Raw genomic sequence first — 16,839 nt, forward strand, 5'->3', positions numbered from 1 at the left:
AAAATTTTTTCCCCCCCCCCCCCCCCCAGCAGCTAGATCCGTAACTTGGCTCCGATACCAGGCTACTTGTTAATATCAAATGCTTACCACTATGCCAAAAACTATAACTCGTACGGAATGCGTAACTTTATTTTCGTATACCAACACATATTTTCCAGAGCTAGGGTGCTGGACTTGACCCTTTGCTGGGACAATCCCCCTAGCTACATGGTGCTGGACTTGGCTTTTACCGGCCTCTGCCCTACAATATAATTATACTATACGTGTATGACACTATGCAACTATTTGGATTGAGCTTGGAGTGTGAACTATACATACAGCTCGATTGATCGGTCTTGATCCCTATTTTATAGTAAAAGTCATGATCCGTCCCTAATGCAGGCAGCTAACCGTGAACGACTTCATGAACACTGCTGCTTCGGCAACGAATGAAGTTGGGAAGATTAACACGCCAATTACGTGCACCACAGATTCAACTCTTGCTTCTGTGATTGACATGCTCGCTTTTAAGCAAGTTCACAGGATTTATGTGGTAAAAGGCACAGACAATGAAATCGTTGGTGTAATTACGCTAAGAGATGTCATCTCCTGCTTCATCTATGAGCCACCAAACTTCTTCGATAAGTACTTTGGATTTTCTGCAAAGGAAATGCTGGGTCAGTGATGATGTTTAATTTGCTGCAGCTCGAATAGCTAGCTTTCTTCAACTCCCAGAACATATATGAAGTCCTGTCTGTATATTTGACACAAATAAGACAACACAAAATAGCAGAAACTGGAAGACAGCTCCTTTAATTTTATGTTATTGTTGTGAAACTATAGGATTATTGTAGCTTCTTTAAATCAAGATCTTATGGCAGTTAACACTAATATAATGATCCCATCAATATTGAGTGAAGATTATTGTGTAACTTGAAGTAAATGGATTGTATGTGTGTTTATCTATATTTGTATTCATCTCCTTTTTTCCTTTTTAAAATATACTAAATAGATTTTGGAATGAATTTAGTTGCTTTTTTCAAATTGGGAGGTTATGAGTTCAAGCCTTAGTAAATGTGGTATTGACTCTTTGTGCACAAACAAATACTACATTTGTAACAGAGTAAATTATATATAAAATGATTAAGCTGGCATGAATTGTTATTTGTTTTGCATAATTTGTTTTATTGAAAAAGAAAAAAATAAAATAAATTGTGACAATTTTTGTTTTTATTTAATTAGCAAATGTCAGTCATATTATCATTTGTCATAGGGAAAAATAGTAAAAAATTGGAGGGCTAAAAGATGAGTCTACTAGTTTCAATGTCCAGATTACGAGAAAAAAAGAACAGAAAAAAAAAAAAATGAGACGGCACCGTTTTGGGTGGAAGCTTTTGGATATTTTGAAAATCTAAACGAACATTACAAGAATGTCAATTAAATTTCAGGTGTGTGGGTTTCGAAGTTGGAAGTAGAACAGAGTGCCATTTTGGAGTGTGTGAGAGAGTGAAGATTGAAGAAGAAAATGCTGAGCTCCCTATGAACCATAGTTATATATATGTATCTATAGGTTATATTCTTAGCTCAATTTTCAGTTATTCAACAAGCTTACAGATCTCTCTCTCAAAGGTGACTGTTTATTTATTTATTTATTTTTTAAATTTAAAATAATATTCTGCTAATCTTTTGCTTGATTATGATTGCCTTCATCTTGGAGCTTCAGAAGTCTTGCGTTTGGAACTTTGGTGTAAGTTTAAAATCTTCCGTTTAAGCTTTAGATCTAATGTAGTGTTATTATCTACCAAAAAAAGTAGTGCTATTTAATGCTCTACGTCCTCCTTTAAAGCGTTTCAGCTTAGGTCTGCTAACAGATGAGTGAATTAGTTCCTGCATCATGATAAGGGCATAATCTTCTAATTGCTGCACCTTATTAGTTTGTTAGAAAATTAATTATAATTCTCGTTTTGGATTATTTGCCAGTTGCAGTTAGTAAGATGGCTTTGTTGGGAATTTATTGTGAAATCAAAAGAAAAATATTAGTGTATAATGAGAAAACTGATACTCTATGCAACAGAGAGCACTATTAAAGTTGTAGAAGCTAATACATGTTTGAATATGCCATTCGATTGTATTGACTTCCCCCAACAAAAAAAAAATTGAGGAAACTTTGAATCAAACCTTCTTGATTACTCAATTTGTTGTGATATATATTTAATTCTTAATTTACAATCCACTGCTATTTGGTTTGCTCAGATGATGAACCATAAGATATGGTATAATTTAGCTACTTGGATCTGAAGAAATATTACTATATATTCTCTTGTGAATTTCTGTGTCTGTTATATTCTCTGTCAACCTGTCCAAATAAACAATATTGAACCTGTCTTAAGTTACTATCTTGAGTTTGCATGTTTACATGATGCAGGTAATCTGTTGAGAAGTTTGTAGATTTTGAGCATACACCACATTTAATGGGAAAATCTCCAGGGAAATGGATCAAATCTATTATTTTTGGGAAGAAGACTTCCAAATCTGGCACATCAAAGGTAAGGAACTTCCAAATCTTGTTTCTTTTGTGATGCTCCTTCCTAAACTCTACAATTTTATATTTTGCAGTCCTTTATAGCTCTTTTAATGGTAATTAGATTCACAAGACCAAATATGATTTGAACACATTACATGAAGTCTGATTCATAATACAATACCATATTTCCACCATTTTTGTTTACAATACTATAATTGTAGATCCCAGTTATCATATATTCATATGGCCAAAGCCTATCATTTTCTCCTCCTTTTAGTGTTGGTTTCATGAACTCACAAATGTGTAACATGTTGATTGCCCTGTATTACCTATGTTTAATCAACCATTTTCCCTTCATTAGTTGAAGGAAAACCAATATATCAAATTTTCACTAATGGATCACTGTATAAGGGTCCTGTGTAAGTTCCAATAGTAAAAATTAATGTTGACTGACTTGACTCTGCTTGAGCTTTAAAAAGAACATGTTACTTTATCATGGGAGACTTTATTGCTTCTGTTTTTTTTCCCTTCTCATTCACAACAACCTTCTTTTTCAACCTCAGTATACACTTTTTGGTGCAATTCTCTATTGGTAACACATGGTTCTTTGTTATGTATGCCCTGTTATAATGTTTAAATTGTATAGCAATAATGGTGAACTTCTAATACAATAATATTCATGTCCTACGAACATCTTTGCATAGAATTTGAACATTATTGTTACAAAATATTTTTTAAAAAGGGGATGAACATCATTGTAATAGAATATGAAGTTATGAATGCTAACATCATACATTCTGAACATCATTGAGATGGCATATGTACCTAACCATTTTGAAGAGATATATTTTGTTACTAAAAGCCAATATATTTGAGGCTAAATAACTTCTAAAACTTTCCCATGATAAGAAGGCTCAAATATTCATTATTAATTTTATTTATTTAATATATACTTGTTGCTCCCTTTTTAATATGAAGGACAAACCATTTTCAATTTCTGCAAAGGAGCCAGCATCCAACTTGTCAACAGGCTTGCCTTCAATTTCAGAGCCACTTCCTGTTAGTGTTGATGAAGTAAAAGAATCATCAAACTTTGGAAAAGAAGAAGCTGCTTTTGATTGTGGTGATGAAGTGGTTATCTCTTCTATGAAGCAAGATGAAGTTGCCCCAACTGCTTCTGCACCCAATCTAACCTTACCTGAGGATACTTGGAAACTCGAGCAAGCTGCTACAAAAGCACAGGCTGCTTTTAGGGGTTATCTGGTATCTCCTCTTACCCTAACTATTCTTACTCCAAGACTTTTGTTCATTATATCCGTACTAATCGAACTATAGGCTTACATTAATTATTCATAGTCCAAGACTTTTGTTGATTATAGGCTTTTCAATAGCATAATTTTGTGAAAGCCATTCAGCTTGTTTGAAATGTATTCATTTTACTAATATGCACAATTGTTATCCACCATTTAATGTGATGTGATACTTCGTTTAATATCTGATGTTCAAAGATGTAGCTTTGGGGCTCTTTCTGTAAAAATACTAAATTACTAATTGTCTCTTTGAAGGCTCGTCGAGAATTTCAGACTCTCAAGGGCATCATAAGGTTTCAAGCAGTCATTCGTGGACATTTGGTCAGAAGGCAAGCTGTTGCAACCTTATATTGTCTACAGGGCATTGTTAAGCTTCAAGCACTTGTACGTGGTCAAATTGTTAGGCGGTCAACTATTGGCAGTGAAATATTCTCAAAGAAGATATTGGGAAATGAGGTAACTTAAGTTTTGCTCTGCATCAGTTTTATTCAGATGATTAGATCTGCAGCATGTCAATTTTTAATTTTTATATAGCAATTTGGCTTGTAAATGCTAGTGTAGCGTTATAAAGATGTGTGTGCTTTGATATGTTTTTTGTTTAGAGCATTTCCTTTTCGTTGGTATAATTGTGATTAATATTCAAGAATCATCCTCTTTCTGCTGTATTAAATATGAGTTTCAGTTTTATCACATGTATTTGGTTTATTCTTGTTAATATTTACTAAGATGGCTAACTAAAATTGTGTCTACTTAATTAATTTATTTATTTTTCTATTTTTCTTCTTTTATTATGCTAAAGGAATTAGGTTATTTTAAAAGTGACACATCTAGTCCAGTGAAGGAGATCGTGAAGAATGCTTTTACAGAAAAGGTATGCCAGTGCATGAAGTGCCCCTGGAATTCATTTCTTTGTCATATCATTGTGCATTTGGAATGCTTACAAGTTTAAATTTTTTGGTGCAAAAGCAGATACTTATCATCTGTTTTCTGTTGTAAAAACAAGAAAAGGGTTCGCATATAAATGACTAGAAAAAGATTTAGTTCATTTGTAAATAAATGACTAGGAAAAAATGGTTCTCTAAGTTGATTTTTGATAGTGTATACTTATTTAAAGTCATACTTCACAACAATAGAATTTACCTTGGTGTTGAATAGCCATACATGATTGATTTGCATTTCCATTGTTTTCATTTGAATGTTGCTATAGCACTCTGATGCTTAATAGTCTGTCTTTTCAGTTACTCTCTTCTTTGCCTACTGCAATGCCTCTGCAAATTCAATATGGTCCAGGTGAGCCAAATTCTGTGCAGGAATGGCTAATGCGGTGGACTATATCTCAAGCTTTGGGACCAAATTCTCAGCGAAAAGAGATTTCAGACTCAAAGCATGAAATAGTTAAGACAGACCAAGCTATACCTAAGCAAAGTGGGAGGAGAAAGCATTCTGGGAAGATTGAGAATGGCACAAATCATTCCAATATGGAGTCAGATAAGTTTAAACATAACCAAAGGAAAATGTCAAATCATTCGCTAAAATCTGTCTCTGAGCACCAAGGAAATGAGATTGAGAAAGTAAGGAAAAGTCTAAAGAAGACCTCCAACTCCATATTGGAAAATTCTGGACAGTCAGAGGTTGTTACTGACCTATCAAGGCAAAACCTTAGGAAGCCATCAAGCACTCTGGTTCCTGAACTTTCAGGAAGAGATGGCAAAACTCCATTCAAAGAAACCACCGAACTTGCTGATGCAGAAATTCTTCCAGAAACTCCATCAATGGAGGCAATAATTAATGAGCCTTGTGGTGTTTCTGTATCTGAAACTAAACCCGAACCCATTGCTGACAAGGAGGAGAATATTGCAGTTTCAGATAAAGACCTAGATACTAACCTTGATCAGAATGAAAATGGGAATATCAATGGCCATAGAAGAGCTTCTTTACCTGCACACCATGATATAGATACCAGTATGCATATTGCAAGGAAGGTGCCCAGCTACATGGCCCCAACGAAGTCTGCTAAGGCTAAGGTTAGGGAGCTAGCCTCACCAAGGTTTGGACAAGAAGTGGATGAGAAGAATGCCCTGACCAGGCGTTATTCTTTGCCATCATCCACTAATGGCAAGTTGAGTTCGTCACCCCGTGTGCAGAGGCTGGTCCAAGCAAGTGGCAAAGATGGAATCAAAATTGATAGGTCTTTATCATCATCTAGGGATGGCAGTGGTGAGATACTTTACCTGCCAAAAATTGATTCTTCTTGCACAGAGACATGCATTTAAACGCATCAGTTTTGTCATACTAGTAATTATGAAGTATCTTTCTCTTTTACTGCAAAGTAGTTTGCTTCTTTCCAAAAAATGGCGCAGATACTTGCTATACAATGACTTGTCTACATCCATGAACAGTTTGTTCTGGCTAATTGCGTTACACAGTAAATTGTTTCATAACATAGAAGTACAATCAATTAGAATTTAACACAGTTATCTCTTGAACACGTAGGGGTTTAAAACAACTATCCATAGTGACAGGATATCCGTTTTTTTTTATTTTAAATAATGCTATTAGTTGATGGTGTCCAGTAACTTTATTTCTTGTTTTCAGATAAGGTGATCCGAGCAGAGTGGAAGAGGTGAAGCTGCCTAAAGAGGTTTAACATAGATGTTCTCATACGGAAGTGAAAGAAGATTACTGACAGAGCAATTCTTTATTTTGTTCGTGATCTCTAACTGCAACTCTAGAAAAGTAACTTAGTTATAGAACCCGTGTGGCCATCCAGTGTACTTGTGACTCGTGTCCAATAAGTATTTTGTTCGAGTTTATGCTATGCGTTCATTTTGCCCCTAAGTTTGTGATTATTACAGGTTTGCAGCCAGTAATTATCTCATGCTAGAATGTTCCATTCTTCTGCTGGATTATATTTCTTAAAGAATGTTGTGGTAAATCTCTGTGTATGTGTTGTTGCAATAAGTATTTGGAATAGAGCAATTAAGAGGGTGTGGAGGTTGAAGCACACTGTACCTGGTCTCAACACTGGGCTAGATTAAGGATAGAGCATCAACAGTGTTCAACATATCTGATCTTGGGAGAATTTGGCCCTTGGGGATCAGAAATAGCTTTTATTACTTGAGGACATCAAAAAAGAAGTGAGCTCAGATAAAAAGTGTTTGTGGTCACCTGCATTTTAGGAGGTAACATATTCTTTTCTCTTCATTTACCCTACAATTTAGACCAGGTTCAACCTCTGAATGCCTTTTTGCTCTTGTATTGGTATCAGATCATATATGCATGATTCCCAACCCCTTACTGATCTGTGGCCCACCAATTAGTATACTATGAGCTCTTACTTGCCTGACAATATAATATGCATCATGCTGAACATTTTTCTAAATAGAATATTCAGAGCATATGTGATGAATATGTGCTCCAAGACTAACAACATATCAGAGGCTCACAGTTAAGTTTACTGTACTATAAATAGATAGGCATGTTGAATGAAATTCATCATCAAGAAAATCTTTTGTTTTCTTTGAAAAACATACATGCAATGCAAATTAGCAATAAGAAAAAGAGTTAGGTTTCCCCTGGAGTCCCTCCGAACACTTCATTGGGAGTTTGCAGATGGCCCTTTATTTATATTATTGAAACAAGGGTGCCTGCCTGCAGCTTAATTGCCTACTGAAGTGTTTGGGGGAACTCTGGGTGACACTTGACAGACACTCGTTAATTTTTCTTTGGTTGATCAAAATCTAATTACACTTATTCTTACTAACAAATTAAAGTACACTTTCACATAACACTTGATGCACTTTGTAGCGTTGTTAAATGCATTTTCACATAAACTTTAACGTGCACTTAGCAACAACATTTTTTTTTTCACTCTCATTGCTTTAAGCAATTGAGATTGGTTTGTAATTTTCTTTTAGTAATAAGCTCTCATATGATCCTAATCATATAACGCATTATAGAGTATTAATAACACAAACATAATCATGCAACCAACATGCATGCACATTTTTAAAAATTTATTTTCCAACATTTATAAGCATATACTGTTTTTCGTACATTACAAGGCTAATTACGAATATAGTACAAAGTTGGTATTGTGGGACGACAAGAATTAATAGTATCATGGAATACCCTAAAAATATACATAGTTATATCCATCACATAGAATACAAGGAAACACTAGAGTGATAGGTGAGGTAAGAGATTATAGAGTTCTATTAGTGTATAATATTTATGCTTGCTTAATTTGAAGAATTGAAGATCATATTAATTTCCAAGTCTCAAAATAAATCAAAATTTCTATAAAAAGAAATTCAAAAGAAGATATAAGGGATGACTCAAACAAAGTGTATACATTGGGTAAATGTTGCTTTGTGATTTTAGGCTACAAAAAACAGAGTTGACCGACTCAAACTAAGCTAATTATTATTGGGTAGGCATTTGAAAGCGGCAAATGGGGCAATAATGGCTGTTATCTAGCCACTTGAGGATGCATTCGCCATGAAACCTATGCAAACACGGCATGCATAAAACCTCCTCATCCTCCCTTCCCAGTTCTTCTAGACACACCGTACACCTCTCATCATCATCTAAAAGGTGGTTTTTGTCAACCTTTTTCAGCATCTCCATCGTCGCCGATTTGCACGCGGGTTTCATACCGTAATTCCCCACTAAAAACCCATCGAAAACGTGATACGTGAAGAAATCCACATGTACGCGGACCCTATTAGTAGGGTTGGCGAGAATGAGGCTTCGGACGGACTGAACAATATCGGGAACCAGCGATTCTACGCCGCCCAATTGTAGCCAAACGTGGCGGGCGTGGCCCCAATACTCCCACAACTTCGAAAGCACGATCCTGTGGAAGGCGGGAGAAGAGTGGTGGCTTAAGAGCATGGAGCGATCGAGTTTGGTGGTTGAGTTAAAGCGGCCGCGATCACGGTATGCCATGGTGGGTTGTGATCGAGTAGCGATCTGGGAGTCATCGTGTAAAACCACGTAGCGGTGGATGGTGTTGAAGACGAAGTGGAGTTTAACCGGGGTGGCCATGGCGGCCGTGGCGGAGGCGGAGGCGCAGGGACTCCACACGGAGAAAGTGGCTTTGAGCTCATGATTATGGTCGATGAGGGTGTTCTCCATGTTGCCAATTGTATTGCCAAGATCAATCTGTTCTCAACTGGTTACAGGGGTAAAGTTTGGGAGAAGATTAATCTGTTTTAGAGAATAGTGATGGATCACGGATAGGGGGAGATTCAATGCCACGAACATACATATAGGGTTTTGTGTTTCATATTCTATTAGGGTTAGGATAGATTTTAAAAATATATATATATATATATATATATATATATATATATATATATATATGAAGCTCAGCTCCAATCGCAATCGCATACTTTTGGTGGGAACACTGCACCCTGATTTGATTAGGATTAGGATAGATATAAGCCTGATTACCAAGATGTTTGGAGGGGACACCCTAGTTTGATTAGGATTAGGATAGATAATAAGCCTGATTACCAAGATAATTTTTGTTATGAACAAGCTAAGTGGATGTATAAATAGATTTTGATAGATGATGTTACGTTGTGTAAAAGTAGAATTAGAAGTAGTCAATTCAATCTCGGCCTCAAATTTTTCTTGTAATATTCAAAAAAATAAAAATAAAAAATCATTTTAGCATTACAAACTTTGAGAAAGTGTCAAAATAGTAGGCGTTTATCAATGCAGATGCTACTATCATCAAGTGAATGAGTGATAAAGGATATATAGCATAAAAATTAAAGTTACTAGACACAGTAAGATCTTGAGGGTGATGACATCTATGACGTCAACACAACAAACGTAGTAAGATCAAGAAGCAGTTAGCTAGACTTCACTAGCAGTAAGACCTTTGGAGCAATAGAGGTTCTCAAGCAATTCAAATGTAAGCAGAGAGTGTTTGGTAGTTGTAAGACTTTGCTACAACAAGAGTTGAGGGTAGTACAAGTTTATTCATAGCAGCCGGCCTTTTAATAAGCAGTAAGACTTATGAGCAAAGGACCTTAAAATTAAAGTAGTAAAAGATTTGACCAAGACAAACATTCTTTGTTCTAATATGATACAAGGTATTCTTATTGGCAAAAGTATATATATGGCACAAGTACGAAGAGGATATATACTTATCAGAACAAGTAAAATTGCGTTGTATGTTGCAAAAATCAAATTTTAAGGACAAATTGCACACAACAGTTGAACAAAGTCTACACTTGTAAAATCTTGATTTTATTGATACGTTGGTAATTCAAATTTGTTTCTCTCCAACAAAATAATTTTAAAAGCAGACTATAAAATTGAAGATTTCTCATGAGGAAAGTACGAGCTGAAATACATGAGAAAAAAATTCAAGCATATTTTTTATTCAAACATCAAAATTCTTGGTAAGCCATAGCATCCATACATCATAGGATAGACTTCAATAGCTCCAAGAATTTCACAAGTCTTAATTAATTGGAGGATATTCAACCTTGGGTTCAAGTTTCTATAGATATTTACATTGGTTGTGGAAAGAGATAGAGTAGCAAGCATTGAGAAGCTTTATACAATCCTGAGCAAACAAATTGTTGGCTCTATGATCAACTCATCATTTCTTTAATTTGAATTGGCTTCACTAGTAATTTCTTGGGTGGATAAAATTACAAGTGAATTAACTCCTAGATCAGAGAATAAGAGAAGAATAAATATATTAGGAGAATTACATCATCTCCTCAAACCACTATAAAAGTTTTGAGCTACATATACTTTTATAGATATATATTTACCTTACTAGCCTACCTTATACTACATTGCATTATTGTGTATCACTAATTTTTTTGAAAATCAAATTTCCCTAGCTTCCATAACTAAGTTTTTAAAGTTTTAAAAAAATTCTATTGGCCCGTCTAGAAATCAAATTTCCCTAGCTTCCATAACTAAGTTTTTAAAGTTTTAGAAAATTCTAATCGCCCCTCTGTAGACGACTTTTACCATAAAACTAGAATCATCAAGTGGTATTAATGCAATAGTTTAAGGGTCACACTTGTGTGAGACTGTCCCACGGATTCTTATCCGTGAGACAGGTAGAGTCGGGTCAAAGCACCATGCAAATGTCATACTTATATATGCAAATCTCATACTTATATGCTCAAATATAACACTAATCAAAAATACAAATTTTGTTACTTATAAGAGAAAAAGTAATACATTTTTCATAATAAGTAATCTTGACAAGTGCCTCTCACTTATAAGGGCAAATATAATACTTTTGAGGAAAAATGTAATACTTTTAAATCGAAATGTAAAAGTATTGTATTTTCCCTTAGAAGTATTACATTTACCCTAATAAGTAACAAAAATTTAATTCCTGATTAGTATTACATTTGAGCATATAAGTATGCCATTTGTGCATATAAGTGTTACAGTTACACATTGGCCCGACCCGACTCATGGTGAGACGGTCTCACACAAGTTTTTGCCATAGTTTAATTGAGTCAATTACTCTTGATTGCTAAGTTCATCTCTAAAGTTTTCAAAAATTAGTATTTTATATTGCTAAAACACTGTTTTTCAAACCGAAGAGAGGCACTTCTTTAACTCATAATTTGTTATTTTCTCTTAAAATTTAATTACTGGAGGATTCGCAATTTCGCAGGCATGCTCATCTATCAACATTGCATGATGAGATATGCATGGGAAATTATATATATATATACCTCCCAGTAACAGCTAAAACAATATTTAAAATATGTTAAGTGGTTGGCATCTCAAAACGATAGAGTGGGCCATGCATAATGATTGTTTTGGAACCACCGAAGAATACATCCTTTATATAATACTTCATCGGTCCCAAATTGGTTGTCCCATTTACTTTTTACACGTTTTTAAGAAATTAAAGTAAATGTAATGTACTTTCTAATTATGTCTCTTACTTTTTCACTTTTGAAAATAAAAGTAATAAAGAAAGTAAAAACCATAAAGATAAATTTGAAAAAAGTAGAATGATGGTGATGTTCAATTTTAGAAAGATGATAACATTTTGAAACAAACTAAAAACGAAAATAAGATAGGTAAATTGAGACAGAGGGAGTAATAAAGAAAAATGTACAAACACGGCATACAACATATAGGCACATAGCACCTCATGTAATATTGAGAAATTAACCTACTGACTCTTCAACAAAAATCATTTTGAAAAAGACTAATTAGTTATGATTATTAAAGGTTCGTCATCCACTAATTATCTTGTTAGATCAAGTGCTTATTATTATGTCAAAAGCTATATACCACTACATTTTCGAGAAGTAGAATGCTGAACTTGGCACTTCATTAACCTCCGCCTAACAATTTCTTTAGCCACAAATTGCTAGACTTGGTCTTTCACCGGCCATCGTCCAACAATCCCTCCTACTAGCGCCTACCAACCTTAACTGCACAATTTTACTTTTGCTAATAAATGGTATCAACGGGTTGAGTCTCAATAAAAGTAAAAACTGTGCAATTAAGGCTGTATGTAACAATAGTCATAAGATATTCAAAGGAAAGAAGCAGTGAATTGAACATAAGAAGAACATCGAATCATCTTGTCTTCATCTTCAATCTTGACATCAAGCCTGACTAAATATGAAATTATTTGGTTGAAAACATTAATATGTTGCACGAAGCCTGAACCCTCCTGGCCTACATCTTAAGCCTATAAAGCCTCTGCTTTAGATACCGTTTATTCGTCAGAGATTTTTTCCATGAACCACTACGCCAAAAACTATAGCTCATAGTGAAGAAAACTTGATTTCCTTATAAACCACCACAACATTCTCTAGACGCAGGGTGTTGAACTTAGCCTTTCACCAGCCTCTGGCCAAAAATCCCCCTAACTACCAATTGCTGGACTTGGCCCTTCACCGGCCTCCACCTAACAATTTCCCTTACTGATTTAAATGGTTTCCCTCTTACTTTCAAATCTAATCTATGCATAAGACCATTGGCATGTATCAAGAGAAATTGGGTTCTTAGTTAACCTCAGTATATGTATAACATCATGCAAGGTTCTAACAATACTATCATATATGTGGATGTTAACATCGCCAATACCCACAATATTATGACATTTATCATCACTCAGAAAAACTGAACCAAAAGTACCTAATCTATATATAGGTTGTGAACCAATCTTTGTTAGGCTTAATATGATAGGAGAATCTCGAGTTTAAAATCCAACATCTGAAAACTAACTCGATGAAACTGCTAAAAGATCACCTTCACTATAATCTCACTCATCAGTCTGTACCACATTCGTAACCTCATGCTCTTGCTTCTTGTTATTTTTGGACATAAAACTAAAGTCTCTCTTCCCATAACTATCCTTCTCTTGCTTTCTTTCACGATCTTGACTACTCCCCTTAGTTCCCAACAATCTCCTTAGTTACCAATTGTTAGACTTGATCTTTCACAGGCCTCTGGCCCAACCTATCTCATTTTAGAATGATCTTATTCATTATTCTTTTGTTGAACTGGATTATATATATCTCGATCTGTACTTTGTGGTCTTGCAATGATGAACTTAGTTGTACCAAGCCAGCATGTATTTTTAATAGAGCAATTTACATAGCTGGGAACAAGAAGCTGCAGAGCTTGAGGCACTGTACCTGGCCTCAACTCTGGGCTAGATGAAGGATAGAGCATAAGCGCTACAATATAATGTTAAAGTTATTCTGGTACCATTATATCATAATTGTTCAATTGTCTGCTAGCCGCAAAAGGCTTTCCCTAGTAAAACATATCTAATCTGCGGAGAATTTGGCTCTTGGGATCAGAACTATATGGCTTTCTTTTTTGTGGAAATTAGAAAAGAAGTCAGGAAGATGAAAGATGCATATATGGTGTAACTAAATTGAAGATAAAAAGACTCGTGGTCACGTTTTATTCTCTTCTTTTCATACAACCCACAATCTAGACTAGGTTCAACAAACTGCCATTTTCCATGCCTTTTTGCTTTAATTTTGTTATCAGACATTATATTGCCTCATTGGCCCACCATCCAACTACGTAGCATGATGAACTTTCATAACACGTATGATGAACAATTCCTTGAAAAACAATGAATGTCTAGGGCGAATATTTACTTTAAATAGGTGAATATATTTGTGATGAATATGTGTTGCATGTGACGCTCATATATAGTATGGAGTAAAATTCACCAAGGGTAGCTAGCTTGCAAGCAAACTATAAATAGGTGGCCATGTTGAATGAAATTCCTCAAGCCTTAGCCTGCCATCAATAAAATCTTTTCTCTGAAAAAAAAAATGCATATAAGAAAAGTATAGTAGTCAGGTTTCCCCTGGAGTCCCTCTGAACACTTCATTGGGAGTTTAAAGATGGCCCTTAGCTTTGATTATTGAAACAAGCTAAGGCCTAAGGTTGCTTGCTTAATTATTGCCTACTGAAGTGTTTGGGGGAACTCTGGGAGCCACTTGACACTCTTTAATTTCAAGACTTATTAATTCTTGTTTCTTCAATGTTGTAGGTTTCAAATATACTTTTTTTTTAACCCATTCCCATCATCCATGTGAGAGTATTTTCCAGGACACCGGGTGCCACTAGACCACAAGGTCTTTGGCACTAGACCACAAATATACTAAGAGCTGCTGGTTGGTTGCTTTCTCACCAATTAATTTTTATTTTTATTTTTTTAAAAAGAAAATTGCACTTCTAATCTCGTCTTTTAAGTTATTGGTAATTGTAAGATTTGTCTGATCCTTACTTCTTGGTTGTGTTCACTTCTCGTCCCTAAGCTATAACTGCGATGCAAATTCTAACAGGTCGTGCTCACTTTGACTTTTTGTCCCTAAACTATAATTGACGTTGTAAATTTCGTCCCTTGTTAGAAAAAGGAAAAAATTTGCAGCATCGATTATAGCTTATTGATGAGAAGTGAGCATGATCAATAAGTAGAGACGAAGAATCGTACAGTTACCATATAACTTAAGGACAAAAAGTACAATTTTCCTTAAAAAATAATTACAATCAATATATTCAGTCGAAAAAATTAATTTGTATTTTGGAATTATTTTAGAAAAACAACAATTAAATTATCTGAAAAAAGTTTTTTCAAACATTTGGTTTGTTTAAAAACATAGTAGAAATTAAACTAGTTATGATAGACTTTACTTACAAAAATTAGTTTAGAGATTTTTTTTTTGAGAACAACAAAATAATTTCATTAATCAATCAAAGAAATGAGCAATACTCTCAGGAACAGAAAGAGACTCCACTGATGCTGCAAGAGTATGGGCTACATAGTTCACTAACTGTCTCATAAATTCAACTTGACACAAAGGAAAAGAGCCTAACAAGTAAACAATCATTATAAATGTAAGTGTACAAATGATACACATTTTATCTTAGTTTAATTGGCTAAATTATTTGTCAAAACTTATGTCATATTTTATTTAGATTGTTTTGGACCGTATTACTGTCTGGGTCGATCTCCTTCAGCATCACAGTATTCAGCCTGGATCTACCTCAACAATGTTCTGGATCTGATTCCGCGCGTGGTCAATTTAAACCGTGATAAATTTCTCTAGCTAACAAAATTCTGGTTGTTGGAACAAGTTTTCAGACAAGTTTTTAAATGTATGGATGTTATTATTTTATGGGAGTTGCGTAGCATATGTTTAATTTAGTCATTATATATAGTGGAGTTTTGGGAGCTCATAACTCACGACTTCCTGGCTTTAATTCGAAGGGTTATTCACTTATATTGAGTTGATTATTTATCTATTTTAAGTTGGTGAAAATCTCTACAAAGTAAACTCAAGAGTTTGTGTTTTGGTGTGGTAAAAATTGAAGTGTATTTTGGCATGCACGAACCCTCATAATTGGATTAAAGACAAAAAATAATATACTGAATGAAGGAATTGAAAAAAGAAAAACTAATTAAATTTGAAGATTACACTACAGTATTATATATATGCCTCCAATTAAGAACTAAAACAATATTAGGAAAGAAAAGAAGTTAGTTAGTTGGCATCTGAAAGCGACAAAGTGGACAATAATGACTGTGTTGGAGCCACTGAAGGATGCATTCTCCATGAAACATGTGCGAACAGGGCATATCAACAACTTCCTTTTCCTTGCACAAGAACAATCCGTCTTGGCACACCACGCAATTATGGTCCTCATCAATCAAAGCCTCGTCAAAATCCACACTCTTTAGCAACTCGAGAGACGACTTGCTAGCCGGCCTCACGTTCATCTCCTCAAAAGATCGCTCCATAACGTTGCGAACCAAACGGCTCTCGAAACAAAAGTGATTCCGAACCACTTGTAACTCGATAAGCATGGTTCCGCGGTGCGGGTTAACTTGGAGAAAGATGCGCGCCATTGAGACTATCCAATCCGCCTCGAAATCACGGACTTTAGAATTGCTGTTGGAGACGAGAGAATCCACGAGCTTTCGTGCGTAGCTGTCGTTATTCAAGAACTCGAGACGGTCCACGGGGATGGAAACATCACCCTCACATCCTTTACTGGTTTTAATAGGGTGAGGGCTGGTGGGGATTTGGTCTAGAACATTGAAGTACTTGTGTGTGGTTTGCCAGCAAAATTCAAAGGAAAGATGGGCGTCGGATTGGGATGATGACGATAATGGAGGGTTGTGGAGTGGTCTCCATGGCTTCCCTAACCTGTATGATTTTTGCAGCATGTGTTTATGGCACTGGAAGAAGAAGTTGTTGTCCATGGAGATCAATGGAGAATTGAAATTTTCTGTATGTGGAGCGGATCATATCGATACCTTTATTAATAAGTTGAATATAAATCCTCCCCGGCCTCGTGTTCTTTCCTAATTAAAATTATAGAACAAGCTAGAATAACGTTGGTAGGATTATTTTAGGAATAAAATAGCATAGAAGAAATTAAGTTCTTATTTCTTCTCCTAAAAAATTGAATCCCCAACCTAAAAGAACGTTGAAAGGATTATTTTAGGAATAAAATACCAAGTAAATTATGTTC

General features: G+C 35.1%; 3 protein-coding genes across 7 annotated transcripts in view; 2 read left to right on the forward strand and 1 right to left on the reverse strand.

The window, feature by feature from the left end:
* The window catches only part of LOC116028108 (SNF1-related protein kinase regulatory subunit gamma-1-like), a 5,496-nt gene extending 4,739 nt beyond the window's left edge, over window positions 1-757 (forward strand). For both annotated transcript variants that reach the window (XM_031269906.1, XM_031269905.1), the window contains exon 6: window positions 382-757. In XM_031269906.1, coding sequence (XP_031125766.1) covers window positions 382-664 — 283 coding nt within the window. In that variant the 3' untranslated portion in view covers window positions 665-757. The remainder of the gene's footprint in view (window positions 1-381) is intronic.
* Window positions 758-1,396: 639 nt separating this feature from the next.
* Window positions 1,397-6,748, forward strand: LOC116026646 (protein IQ-DOMAIN 31-like). 4 transcript variants are annotated; one of them, XM_031267981.1, is made up of 8 exons: window positions 1,397-1,608; window positions 1,697-1,726; window positions 2,405-2,525; window positions 3,482-3,766; window positions 4,069-4,269; window positions 4,613-4,684; window positions 5,052-6,030; window positions 6,409-6,748. In XM_031267981.1, the coding sequence occupies exons 3-8, from the start codon at window positions 2,451-2,453 to the stop codon at window positions 6,438-6,440; spliced, it is 1,644 nt and encodes a 547-aa protein (XP_031123841.1). In that variant the 5' UTR covers window positions 1,397-1,608; window positions 1,697-1,726; window positions 2,405-2,450; the 3' UTR covers window positions 6,441-6,748. The 4 variants fall into 4 exon arrangements, with proteins under 4 accessions (XP_031123841.1, XP_031123842.1, XP_031123840.1 ...); XM_031267982.1 differs by having other exon boundaries at window positions 1,706-1,726; XM_031267979.1 differs by having other exon boundaries at window positions 1,400-1,608; window positions 1,703-1,726.
* Window positions 6,749-8,238: 1,490 nt separating this feature from the next.
* Window positions 8,239-8,952, reverse strand: LOC116027073. Its single transcript, XM_031268500.1, has one exon. The coding sequence runs from the start codon at window positions 8,950-8,952 to the stop codon at window positions 8,239-8,241; it is 714 nt and encodes a 237-aa protein (XP_031124360.1).
* Window positions 8,953-16,839: the final 7,887 nt, after the last annotated feature.

This window comes from Ipomoea triloba, chromosome 8, assembly GCF_003576645.1.
Source record: "Ipomoea triloba cultivar NCNSP0323 chromosome 8, ASM357664v1".
NCBI classification, from domain to species: domain Eukaryota; kingdom Viridiplantae; phylum Streptophyta; class Magnoliopsida; order Solanales; family Convolvulaceae; genus Ipomoea; species Ipomoea triloba.